This window comes from Schistocerca piceifrons, chromosome 7, assembly GCF_021461385.2.
Source record: "Schistocerca piceifrons isolate TAMUIC-IGC-003096 chromosome 7, iqSchPice1.1, whole genome shotgun sequence".
Lineage (NCBI taxonomy): Eukaryota > Metazoa > Arthropoda > Insecta > Orthoptera > Acrididae > Schistocerca > Schistocerca piceifrons.
Window position 1 is genome coordinate 219461287 of NC_060144.1, and position 13349 is coordinate 219474635.

The window sequence follows — 13349 nt, forward strand, 5'->3', positions numbered from 1 at the left end:
CTCAATGGTGACAGGACTCCATCGGCACAATAGGCTGATGACATTCTGTCTGCAAGTACATCGTGTTTTCACAACATTTCAGCTGAAAATCTATACATATTCCCATAATTTTTGTGTTTGTTACACTGTCTACACAAGTACCACCTACATTTAATTCAACAATGTCATTTTCCATCTTCAAACTGTAAGCCAATCCGTTTGTTTTATTTATATTGGATGTAACTTTATTTCAGAGTGACCAGCTGTAAACTGCCTTGAGAGTTTCGTTTGCTTTCTCTGCAAGGAGTTCTCTTGTTTTCCCCGTGAATATGTTGCTGTCGTCAGCAAAGACAATTTTCCCCATGACATGTGTTACTGGAAAAGTCACCATTGTATATCAGGAACAGTACTGGTCCTAAAGTAGTACCCTGAGGAACTCCTGTATTATTATACTGTGGTCCTAATAAGAGTTTTTCTAAAAGTTTTGTCTTGGTTGAAGTTTGTGTTATTTCTACTATTTGTTCCCTGTCTGGTAGTCATGGTCAGAATCAGTCATTAGTTACACCCGTTATTCCTAATGATTCTAGCTTATTTAGTACACTGTCCAGTCACATTATTGTGCCCACCTGTCGAAACCGTGTATAACCACCTTTTGCAGCGCGGGACAAGCAGAAAGAGTCAGTGAGGCTCTGGAAGGTTCTGGCAGAGATGTGGAGCCATGCTGATTGCAGTGTCGTGGCCAGCTGTGCTAGGTTTCTCGGTTGACGATCTATGGCGCGATCAGCTCGATCGAAGTGATCCAACAGATTATCGATTGGATTTAAATCCGGTTAGTTTGATGGCCAGTGGAGCACTGTCAACAGAGCCTGGTGCATGTCAATGTACACACGTACACTGCGAGCCATGTTACACGTTGCATTGTCATGCTAGTAGATGCCATTGTGCCGAGGATACACAGACTGCATGTATGGGTGGACATGGTCCCCAAAAACAGATGCATACATGAACAGCAGTCAGTATGGGCACATGAAACAGACACCTGCTGCGGAGGCCCATACGCAGCAATGTTCGCTGAAGGGCCGTTGAGGAGACACTGTTGATAGCCCCTAGGTTCATCTGGGCAGTCAACTGTTTAACAGTTGCACATCTATCCGTCTGTACACATCTCTGCAGCTGTCTTTCACCCAGTCATCTATGTCCCGTGGTGCACCACAGTTGGCTCTGCGCTGGTTGTGGATAGCACCATTTTGGCATGCATGGTACACTTTAACCACAGTAACATACAAACAGTTTACAAAATTAGCCCTTTCTGAAATACTTGCACCCTTGGCCGGAAAGTCAATGATGATACCCTTTTGAACAGCAGATAAATCTTTTCATTCCCGCTTTTAAACAATGTCTACACTATTTTCCACGGCCTCACAACAAGCTTTAAATAAATGGATAGTGCTGCCATCTGCGGTGTGTGAGTGGTTATTGCACATTGATGTCGTGTAGAGGCGGTGGCCACGTTAATGTGACTAGACCTTGTAGAATCTTATGGAATCAATATCAGAAGTCTTAGAAACATTTAAGAATGTACCTGTGACGCACCATTCCTTGTCAGGAGCTTCAAATAATGTAACACCAAATCAGAGTTGGTCTGAGAGCTGGTGCTGTTGTGCTGTCAGGGACCTGGGCTGCGGGCTGGGCTCGCTGCAACTGCTGCGGCTGGCTGGCTGTGGATTGGACTCTCTGGATGGCACCAGTGGACTCGCCGCCCTCAGGGAGCTCCACGCCCCCAACAATAGGGTCTCAGAAGTCAGCCCCGCCGCCTTCCTGCCGCGCCTCAGAGTGCTCGACTTGCGACGGTAGGTCTCACACTCTGCCATCTGTCCCACTAATGTCACTGCCAACAAGTGACTCGGTACACCCACAATCAGCCACAAGTACGTTGTACCGATACCATCTAAGGCAAAGCTACTTCAGTTGTGACATACGTAATCCGCAGAGTGTTTGCTGAAATACAAACATATGAGGAGTATGTACGTCATACCTCGATGCAGATGTAAATTGATTGCTCACCTCACTAATAAAGTAAGTCCCATGGCTTATTAACATTATCATGCTACCCAGCTCAATGAGCTGATTTCCTGTAATTACTTGTCATTTACAAGTACTGAATTTACTTCACAAACAAGATTTAAATAAATAAAACTAAAAGGCTTCATATATCAGCTGTAGGAATATACCTGCTTGACAATTGCTAAGATACAGAGACTTGGTGGACTGGAATAATCACATGCATTGATGGACGACACGAAACACTGTACATACGTAGCGGAGGTGCAGTGGTATATTTATAACGAAAAATTGTTCAGATTTAACTATCTGGAAAACTAAGATGACGTCAATAACGTTCTTGTTTAACACACACATACTCCCAACATAGAAGTCGATTGCAGACTCTCAGTAAGGAATATGCCCTCCTCGGGCACCAGTGCACATTTTGAAACTACTGTATTATGCTTGCTGGCTACCAAACCGTAGAGAAGTCTTTGGGGAATACCGTTCCACTCCTCTCCCAAGGTGGTTTTCAGTTCTCGCACGGTCTTTTGGGGAGGGGGCTGTTCGTTGAGAAACACGTCTGCCAAGAGCTTCGCAGGCATGCTCTGTAGGTGTAGGGCTGGGGAGCACGCAGGCCATTCGACATGTTCAGTATCTTCACTTTACAGTGTGTCCGGCACCTCAACGGTCCTGTCCCACCGGGCGTTGTCGTCCGTAAAGAAAAAGCTACTGCACCCCTAAACAGACGTACATGGTCCAGAATAACCCTCCTGCAGTATCACTGTGTAACGGTACTGCGACCAAAGATATGCAGCGGTGTTCAGCCATTGTGTATAATGCCTGACCACACCATAACGCCTACGCCATACCGATGACGTTCATGAACATTCTGTGGTATGTAACGTGTTCCCCTCTTTCTTCAAATTAACTGCTGGCCAGAATAACTTACCGCAGTGAAGCGGGACTCGTCGGAGAACATCACTCTGAGCACTGTTGCTGGCCCCAACCAACATCCTCCCTACACCAAAGAACTCTTTCTCGACGATGAAGTGGGATGCGTTTAACAGGCTTCCAAGAATACAAAACAGCCCGATTTAATCGCCACGAAATGGTTATGGCAGAAACACGTGTACTGGTAGCGGTTGCAAGGTCTGCAGCTATCTGCCAAGGAGTGAGATGTCTGTTCCTTTTCGCCAATAGGGCTATATATCGATCCTCTTTCAGTTTGGTGGTCCGACTACAACCACCGGCACGCTTCAACTAGCATTTCCACCCTCAGCGGCTGTTCTTAATCGCTAGGTGACACTTTACAATACAATTCTCGGCGGGCATTCAGCCGTCTAATTACTATTCCACGGTCGTAAGCAGTTAAATAACGTCTTGCAGATATGTTACACTACCACACGGAATGTCGCATAATCGGTTACATAACAACCTTCGTTGAACACCGTACTGCACGAATTGTCGAATGCTTACAGAGCGTTCGTGCACAGGCTTCGATGCAGTTAACATGTCTCACCCTCTGCATTTCCTTGTACTATCATCGGTCTGATGTTCTGCAGGAATTGTCGGTTGCCATGTAGCAACTGTCAGCTATTCCTTGACAATTGTCAAGCAGTCTAATTTAGATACGTAAAGATTCCTTCTATCGCTAATTGGATTGTTCATTTCTAACGAGCTAAATTGATTGTAGTTACCCTTCGTAAAACTATCTAACAACCTACTCAGAAGTGTTTAAACTATCTTTCAAAAACAATAACACGCCAATTCCATTTTCTCAGGATCATTTTCTGGGTTTTAGTCACTTTGAGACAAAAGTAAAAGTGAGAAGGGGGACTTACACTGGAGTGCTTTAATGAACCTCGTTATCAGACAGGGTGTGGTTAATTGTTGGGATTGGCTGTCCCATAGTTTTCACGCTGAGCCCCAGGGAAAGCAGCATCTCTGGGCAGCAAGTGTCGCTCGTTTCTGCCTACAGCCCGATAGGACTAGACCAAATAGTTAACAGCAGTGACTGATTATCGGAACAAAGATCCGAGTTGGCCAATCAAAAGTGCAAATTTTTCAGAATGCTGTATGAGAGAGCAGACTGTTATATTCTTACTGTAGGAGACTTCGCTCTTATGCCTGATGTGAAACATTCCAACTTCTGCTGGGATTAGCGAACTCGGACCTTTGTTCAGATAATCGAATTCTTTGTTAGACACTTACGTTGCTGTTCAGTAACTACTTCTTTCCTACGCTAAAAACACGCCTTAAAATGTTTCCTCTAAAATAATTACAAAATTACACATTATTTGCTGATATGTTGAAACATGGACGATAAATAGTTTGGACAAGAAGAGAATAGAAGCTTTCTAAATGTGGTGCTACAGAAGAATGCTGAAGATTAGATGGGTAGATCACACAACTAATGAAGAGGTATTTAATAGAATTGGGGAGACGAGGAGTTTGTGGCACAACTTGACTAGAAGAAGGGATTGGTTGGTAGGACATGTTCTGAGGCATCAAGGGATCACCAACTTAGTATTGGAGGGCAGCGTGGAGGGTAAAAATCGTAGAGGGAGACCAAGAGATGAATACACTAAACAGATTCAGAAGGTTGTAGGTTGCAGTAGGTACTGGGAGATGAAGAAGCTTGGACAGGATAGGGTAGCATGGAGAGCTGCATCAAACCAGTTTCAGGACTGAAGACTACAACAAAAACATATTGACCTGGAAATCTGCATCTTGCACTCCGTTCTAAAGTTGTAAGATTCTTGTAAAGAATGCACCATCGTAGACGCAGCAGACCAACAACACCATGTCTTTCACGCAGCCATAAAAGCACATGGGAAGGCTTGCCTTGGGTGATATCTTGTGTGATGCTTTCTTTCTTTTATGATATTTGACATAGAGTAACTGAGGAGTAGACTGTACCAGTTCAAGGCATATAACGTTTTAATATGTGTAGATCACTACAGTCATCGCAAGACGATTGGTTGCAGCTGCAATGAGCACCTGTTTTCGTGCCATGGAACAGTTAGGGCAGCTACTCGTTAAATTTATGTACCACGTGCCTGATCGTCTGTCTGTGGTACTTAAAGTTCATATAAAATAATAATCTGTAAAATTTAAGTTAGGCAATGTAACTCTTGTTCTCCAATAAATATAAAATAATTTTGAGAGCCTCTTCAGTGACCAATGTGGCTGGGGAAACTAACACCAGGTGGTAAAAATATATGTTTTGCACTAAATGTCCCAAGGTCTTGCGTTACATCAATGATATATGACCTCATAGGTTTTGGGAGATATAGGAATGTTGTTTTCATTGTTGGGGAATCAACTATATGAAGTACCTGTACCTGGGAAATAGCCAATACTCTACGAATTAATGTTTGATAAAGAAGGAATATCTCACATTCCGGGCTGTATCCACATTCCTGATTCACTCTCAGAAGCTGCCGGCGAATGAGTAGTGGCGACTGAGGCTTCAGACACCTTGGCCAACTTTAACAACTCTTGGTGGATAGCGTCAGTAATATAATAGTGACTCACCAGCCTTAGCACAGAGGCTATATACACTGTGATCCGTGATGATGGATGGTAGTTTCCAGCTAACGAACACCAGCACAGATAATGAAGATATTGTGGTCAGTTTTATCCCTTCATTATGCATAATGTTGGAGGCAGAAAATGAAAAAAATGGAGATCCACCAGTCTCAGCATCGAGGCTGACACGCTTGTACCTATCAATGTCATGTCGTTGGTACCCTAAATATTGGATAGTTTGTAGTGGTGGCCCAGTAGTCTCAGCACAGGGGCTCTAGATAGCTGTGGCTGACTAAATTCCATCATGGCAGATAACTTCAACGACACTGGATGTTAACAGGTCATCAGTCTCAATACAGAGGCCTAGTCACCTCTAACTAGCTTTATCCCCTCGTGATGAATGGTTTCAGAGACAATGAACGGTGGCGCCTCGCCAGTATCGTCACAGACCGTTTAACCCATTACATCCTATCGTACGATTTATCATACGCTTGCTCTTCTCAGGCATATTTGTCTTCAGAAGCTCTTTGTCAACAACTGAAATATATCTTTTATATTGTTAGCTTGAAAGTCCGTTGTTGAAACTATCAGTAGCAGTCGAGATCAGGATTTTTTATTTCCTGGTGGAAAGCATTTGTTGTAGCGCTATTGACTCTGCTGCTTCTCGTCATGGACAGGCGGTAAGTAATAATAAAATTATGATGTGTAGGTTCATAATTTCACTCATATTATTATGGATTAGTAATCTGAACACCTAAATGCAATATATAAGCACAAATTGGAAAAGAGTATTTTATTTGCTTTGTAGTGGTACTTACGTATGAAATATCATACGCTGGGCAGAAGGGGTCATTTTTTCGCAACTTGTCCGATTTATTTCAGATACAATTTGGAAAAGGAGAGGGACCAGAAGAGGTTCTAAATATCATTTTCTCCACAGAAGAAGATGATGCAATTTGTCTGACATATTTTATACATGTCAGGAGTTTGAAATCGTATTTGTTCTGCCAAATGATGGTGAGGACACTGATAAAGATGATGCAGGTAGTGATGCAGAAGGACAACCCCCATTGTTGCTGGTTTAGGGAAGAAGGTTCTGGCATAAACTGCAGCGATAAGATCAGTAAATACTGATGGCCTTGTTGAAAATGTTACATCTTTATCCACTCAAGAGGAAAATACCTGCTGTTCCGTATCACGATCGAGGTCCCGAGTTAGGAAAACAAGACACTGGATGGAAGAAAGACTACTCTTCACAAAAATTTGAGGTACCTCGTGATCCTACACCTGAAATAATCGAACGTCTCCGCACATCAAACTCGACTCCGCTAGATCTTTTTGGTAAAGTTTTTGATTCTGATTTGGTTAAGATTCTAACGAGAGAGACAGTAAAATATGCTGCTCGAAAGGGACACAACATACAAATAAGTCACGATGACATCTATAAATACATTTTGCTGTTATCTGGACATTGTAAGGTCATGCATAGAGCATATGTACTGGGAGATCAGACCTGACACAAACAATGCCCTTGTTCGAAATACATCTCCAGAAATACTTCTAACAAAATTTATAGATTCTTCCGTCAATGATAACGACAGCATTTAAAAAAAGTGATAAAGTTTATAAGAGACAGCCATTAATTTCACATCCAAATATGAAATTTCAAGACATCATAGAGCCTCTAGGGACAAACTTCCCTTTCGATGAGGCCATGGAGCCTTATTATGGCCACCACTTTATGAAACAATTTATAAGAGGCTACATCAGAATAGCACAGTGTACATTGATAATTACTTTAACTCTTTGCCCCTACTTGAATCTCTTACTTCAAATGGAATCAAATGCATAGGAACCCCGAGAAACGACCGCTTGGAAAAGGCGCCCATGCCAGATATGATATAAAGAAGGCACCACTCATGTGTTACATGATACAGAGAATTCTATCACACTTGGTAAGATGGAACGATAATAGTCAAGTGACTCTGGGGACAAATGTATTGGATTAAGGTGTATTAGGTGAAAGTACATGCTTGAGGTAGAGTAGAGAGTCAAGAAAGGTTTCCGTACCACAGCCTTCCTTTGTACAGGAATATAATCGCCTTATGGGAGGAGTAGATCTTTTTGACTATCTACGAAGTCTATACAGTATTCGAATAAGATCAAGGAAATAGTACTGGCCAATCATCAGTTTCTGCTTAAATGGTGCTTTTGTGAATACATGGATCCTATACCGGCAGCTAAATAACAATGTAAGCTTACTGGAATTTATCAGACGTATTGTACTTTCATTTCTGACTTCGACCAAAATTGAAAAGCCAAGATGTGTGAGGCCAAGATTTCTGTCGCAGGTGCAAGAGGGCACAAGAATGATAATGCTGGACACATGATTGTTGAGCAGAGCACACAAAGAAAGAGGTGGACAGTGTGGTAAAAAACACAAAATTTCACTGTGTAAAAATGCAATGTGGGACTCCATCCGAAACGATGTTTCATTTTGTACCACCGGCGCTAAGAAGACTAAGTTGTCTAATAAACTATTATTTTTGTCATTTGTCCTTTTTTATTAGAATGTCTTACTTAATTCATATAATACAGTAGAGTTATTTTGTTGGTTCTACTATATGAATTTGCCATTTATACTTCATGTATAAATAAATAACGTAACCTTAAAATATAAATAAAACGAACATTACAATACTTGCAAATTATTATTGTACTTTTTCTTCATTTATTCGTGTAATGAATGGTAATCACGAAAATGTCAACATGTTAGTTGTGACAAAATTGTGTAAGGAATACTACTCCTTACTGCCCACTGTACGATATATCATATGAAAAAATTTATGAATTTAAGGCCACCATCAGAAATTAATATTCATGATGTGATTAATAGCCCATGTGGGTAGTGGATCTGAAATTTTATCAAAATAAAAAAGAATTAATTCTGCGATATAATGGGTTAAGCACCTTTGGCCGGCCATATTTCTTTGTCATGGATGATGATGATGCACAGCTCTCGATGTCTTACTGTTCTGTACAACAATGCCCCTATAATCGAGACGGAAAAGAATTTGTTTCCTAACAGTAATAGTTTCACAGATGTACTGAACAATCTCAAGTGAGAAAAGCTAAAATACAGACCCTGTGACTTACTAAATGGTTATTCTTATAATTTCAAGAACGTATCATGTAAAGATCGTTACAAAAAATCTCGATCATGCAGAGCACTACAGACAGTTATTTCTGGAAGTGCACCAATCGCATTACGAATATGAGGAGTGACTAACTGCCAGGCGATCAAAAAGTCAGTATAAATTTGAAAACTGACTAAATCACGGAATAATGTAGATAGAGAGGTACAAATTGACACACATGTTTGGAATGACATGGGGTTTTATTAGAAGCACAAAAATACAAAACACATTTTTTGATGTCTGACAGATGGCGCTTCATCTGATCAGAAAAAGAATAATTAGCATAACAAAGTAAGACAAAGCAAAGATGATGTTCTTTACAGGAAATGCTCAATATGTCCACCGTCGTTCCTCAACAATAGCTTTAGTCGAGGAATAATGTTGTGAACAGCACTATAAAGCATGTCCGGAGTTATGGTGAGGCATTGGCGTCGGATGTTGTCTTTCAGCATCCCTAGAGATGTCGGTCGATCACGATACACTTGCAACTTCAGGTAACCCCAAAGCCAATAATCGCACGGACTGAGATCTGGGGACCTGGGAGGCCAAGCGTGATGAAAGTGGCAGCTGAGCACACGATCATCACCAAACGATGCACACAAGAGATCTTTCACGCATATAGCAATATGGGGTGGAGCGCCATCCTCCATAAACATCGTACGTTCCAGCAGGTGTTTATCAGCCAGGCTGGGGATGATGCGATTCTGTAACATATCGGCGTACCTCTCACCTGTCATGGTAGCAGTTACAAAACAAGAATCACCCATTTCCTCGAAGAAAAAAGGCCCGATAACCGTAGATGTGCTAAATCCAACCCATACAGCGACTTTCTCGTCGTGCAATGGAGTTTCCACGACAGTTATAGGATTTTTGGTAGCCCAAATTCTGCAGTTGTGGGCGTTGACAGACCCTCGGAGCGTGAAATGAGCTTCGTCGGTCCACAACACGTGTAAGATGTCGTGGTCTCCTGACCTTCATTGCTTACATATTCCGCCCTCATAATCATATTACGCACATCAAGACGCTTCATTCGAACCCAAACTCGATAAGATAAAGTCTATGTTGTATGAATTCATGTAAACGATATGCAATTAACAAGTAAGCGCACCGTGGTTGAACTACTGGAGGCTGGCGTACACATATACATTCTAGACACGATGGTCACAGAAGCTATTAGTTCGAGAGAGAAACCGCACAATGGAACGCTGGTCCCTTCAGAGGACGACCCAGCCTATGTCGGCTGGTGACCGCCTGTGTAGCGGACAGTGTGGGCCCGAGTGAAAGGGGGGAACAACCCCGTGTTTGGCTTAAATGAGAATTCCGCTACATTGTGTGGGAGTGGCCAGCCTACGTATTCTTTAGACATAGCATGCAGTTTCAGAGATTTTCACAGGGAGACAGCAAACGCCAAACGCCAATGCTACAGGTTTCCGGATTGGTCGCCTTAAACGAAACGTCATTCTTCTGTTTTAGAAGAGCAATGCAGATTATGATATTTCTGACGCCTTGAGCTGAAGGATTAATGGAAGAGACCAAAAGATATACCCCTTCACGTCTGGCATGGAGAAGTGCCATTCTGTTGTCGCTCTTGGAGTGAGGAACAAGTCTCTCCTCAGTACTTCACTGGGAGAGCACCTCTGTCGAGAGTGAATCGAAGTGCTACTCTATATTGGGTCCTTGTGATTAAGCGTTGTTCACTGTGTTGGCCAACACACTTATTATGCGGTGTGAACGGACAGAGTTATAGTTAAAAGCCTGTGAGCGAATTTTGAGTGGCATCGCGGTGGACTGGTTATCTGACCAGTGTACCATGCCAATAGTTAGACTAGGGGCGAATAGGAATCCTTGACTTCATCAAGGTATAGGGAGAGTTTGATTGGCGAAGGTCAATCCAGATAGAACGAGAGTTATCTTATTTGTCAGCAGTGAGCGGCGCAGACAATTGTCATCACAGCTTACGGTATTGTGTGCTACAGCTATTGTGAGCCCCATATTTGCTCCACAACAGTACACTTCACTGCATTTCACACGCAACAGCCTCTACCGTACCTAGCGACATTCTAAAGGATAATCAGTGTGGGATCCGTACCAGGTTGGGTTGACGGAGGAGATAGAGAAGATCCAAAGAAGAGCGGCGCGTTTCGTCACTGGGTTATTTGGTAACCGTGATAGCGTTACGGAGATGTTTAATAAACTCAAGTGGCAGACTCTGCAAGAGAGGCGCTCTGCATCGCGGTGTAGCTTGCTCGCCAGGTTTCGAGAGGGTGCGTTTCTGGATGAGGTATCGAATATATTGCTTCCCCCTACTTATACTTCCCGAGGAGATCACGAATGTAAAATTAGAGAGATTAGAGCGCGCACGGAGGCTTTCAGACAGTCGTTCTTCCCGCGAAGCATACGCGACTGGAACAGGAAAGGGAGGTAATGACAGTGGCATGTAAAGTGCCCTCCGCCACACACCGTTGGGTGGCTTGCGGAGTATCAATGTAGATGTAGATGTAGATGTATTCAAGTTGAGTAGGCACGCCTCTCAGCCATTCGCTTTGAATATCCTGTTGCATGAAGCACAGTGAAGTTGACCAGCAGAGTTGTAAGTATACGTGTAGACAGGCTTGAGCTGAGATTTTCGGAGCTCTCTTTTAGCATCCAGGTTCGTTAGACGCTTTTGCTCGAATTGTTCGATGCTCTTATGTACAGTTGATCGCCACTCCGATCAGCGCAATGTTAGCTCCTCCCAACGGTTGCTTGGAATGCCACAGGCTGCAAGGTGGCGTTTAATGGTGTCTTTATATCGCAGGTGTTGACCACCTTTCCTCCTCTTCCCGCACGAGAGCTGCGAGTAGAACACCGCTTTAGGTAGCCTACTGTCATCCATGCGTACTATGTGACCACTCCATCTCAGTTGATGTTTCATTATTAAAGCTTCAATACCAGCCAGTTTCACGCGGCGCAAAATCTCCGTGTTTGGGGCACGGTCTTCCCATTTGATGCGCAGAATTGATCTCAGACATCGAAGATGAAATTTATCGAGCTTCTTAATTTCAGCTTTGTAACAGCACCAGGTTTCCGAGGCATAGAGTAAGGTGGATAATACTACTGCTTTGTAGACTGCAATTTTTGTTTGTAGTTTGAGATCATGTGATTTCCATACTCGGTCATTAAGCTTACCGAAGGCTGAGGCTGCGCTGGCTATACGCGCTGCGATTTCCGTTGTCAGGCTGTTGTCACTTCTAATTTGGCTTCCCAGGTATTTGAAATTTGACACATTTTGCAAGGGTTTGTTATTTATCTCAATACTGGAGTCATCTGCATTAAGACCTCTAAGTGGCTGTTTGAGAACTTGTGTCTTAGTGATGCTAATGGCTAAGCCAAATCTTCTGCAGGAGGCATTTAGCAGATTTATGTAAGTCTGAAGAGTTTCGCAAGAATTAGCCATCATGCATACATCATCCGCATAGAGAATCTCTAAGATGGATAGTTTGGTTATACGACTTTTTGTTCTGAGGCGAGAGATGTTGAAGACACTTTTGTCTGTCCTTGTGTCGAGACTAATTTGATTCCTACAGGCTTTGGTCGCGTCTCTCATAACAACTGCGAAGTAAAGTGAGAAGAGTGTGGGAGCCAGAACACAGCCTTGTTTTACACCACATGTCACGGGAAACTGTTCTGAGAGCTTGTCCTCATGGCGGATTTTTGCCATCATGTTTTCATGAAACTGCCGAATCAAACTGACAATTTTGTCAGGGCACCCAGTTTTCTTTAGTATGATCCAGAGAGCTTCCCGTGGGACACGATCGAAAGCTTTTTCCAGGTCTACAAAGCACATGAACAAAGGCCGATGTTGCTCTAAGCTTTTCTCTTGCATTTGTTTGACAACAAATATGGCATCCACTGTGCCTCTGTTTGGGCGAAAGCCACACTGGGTCTCTGGTTGCAGTTTTTCTGCAAAGTGTGTTAACCAGGTGTTAATTATGTGGGCAAGGACTTTTCCCGCTGCTGAGAGAAGAGAAATGCCCCTGTGGGAGCTGCAGTCTGATATGTCACCCTTGCCTTTATAGATCTTGGAAATACAAGCATCTTTCCAATCTTGTGGAATCATTTCATACTCCCAAATCCTTAAGATCAGAGCAAACAATGGTAAAGTTTTTGTAAATAACAAATATATGTAAAACAAAAATATTTCTACACGTCAGAGGGATATCGCCACCAACACCAATCACCAGCTCCCTTAACACCAGATGCTGCGAGATAGCGACGGAGAGGGTACAGACTTGTTGAGAAAGCACTTATGGCAATAACAACAACATGAAGACCAACGCCACACTGGAAATGCAGGTTGCAACCAGGTTGGACTTCAGGAGAACAACGTGCAGCATGGACATTTCATATGTCACAACACTGTTACACAACAGAAGAATGTGAGGAGAATCACAATATGACGAGACGACAACGAAGGTACAAAAAATTACTAAGCTCTACAAACTCATCAAGTAACAGTTGGAAAGGCAGTCAGATTCTACAAATCCTATATCACTCCTACACTAAAATTCACATATTCCTAGCCCAAGAAGAACAGAAGAATGCAAGAAAGAAGAG

General features: G+C 42.8%; 1 protein-coding gene across 1 annotated transcript in view; it reads left to right on the forward strand.

Moving 5' to 3' along the window:
- Positions 1-13349, forward strand: part of LOC124805562 — a 73604-nt gene that overhangs the window by 26362 nt on the left and 33893 nt on the right. Inside the window, exon 3 of the mRNA XM_047266129.1 lies at positions 1650-1829. Coding sequence (XP_047122085.1) covers positions 1650-1829 — 180 coding nt within the window. The remainder of the gene's footprint in view (positions 1-1649; positions 1830-13349) is intronic.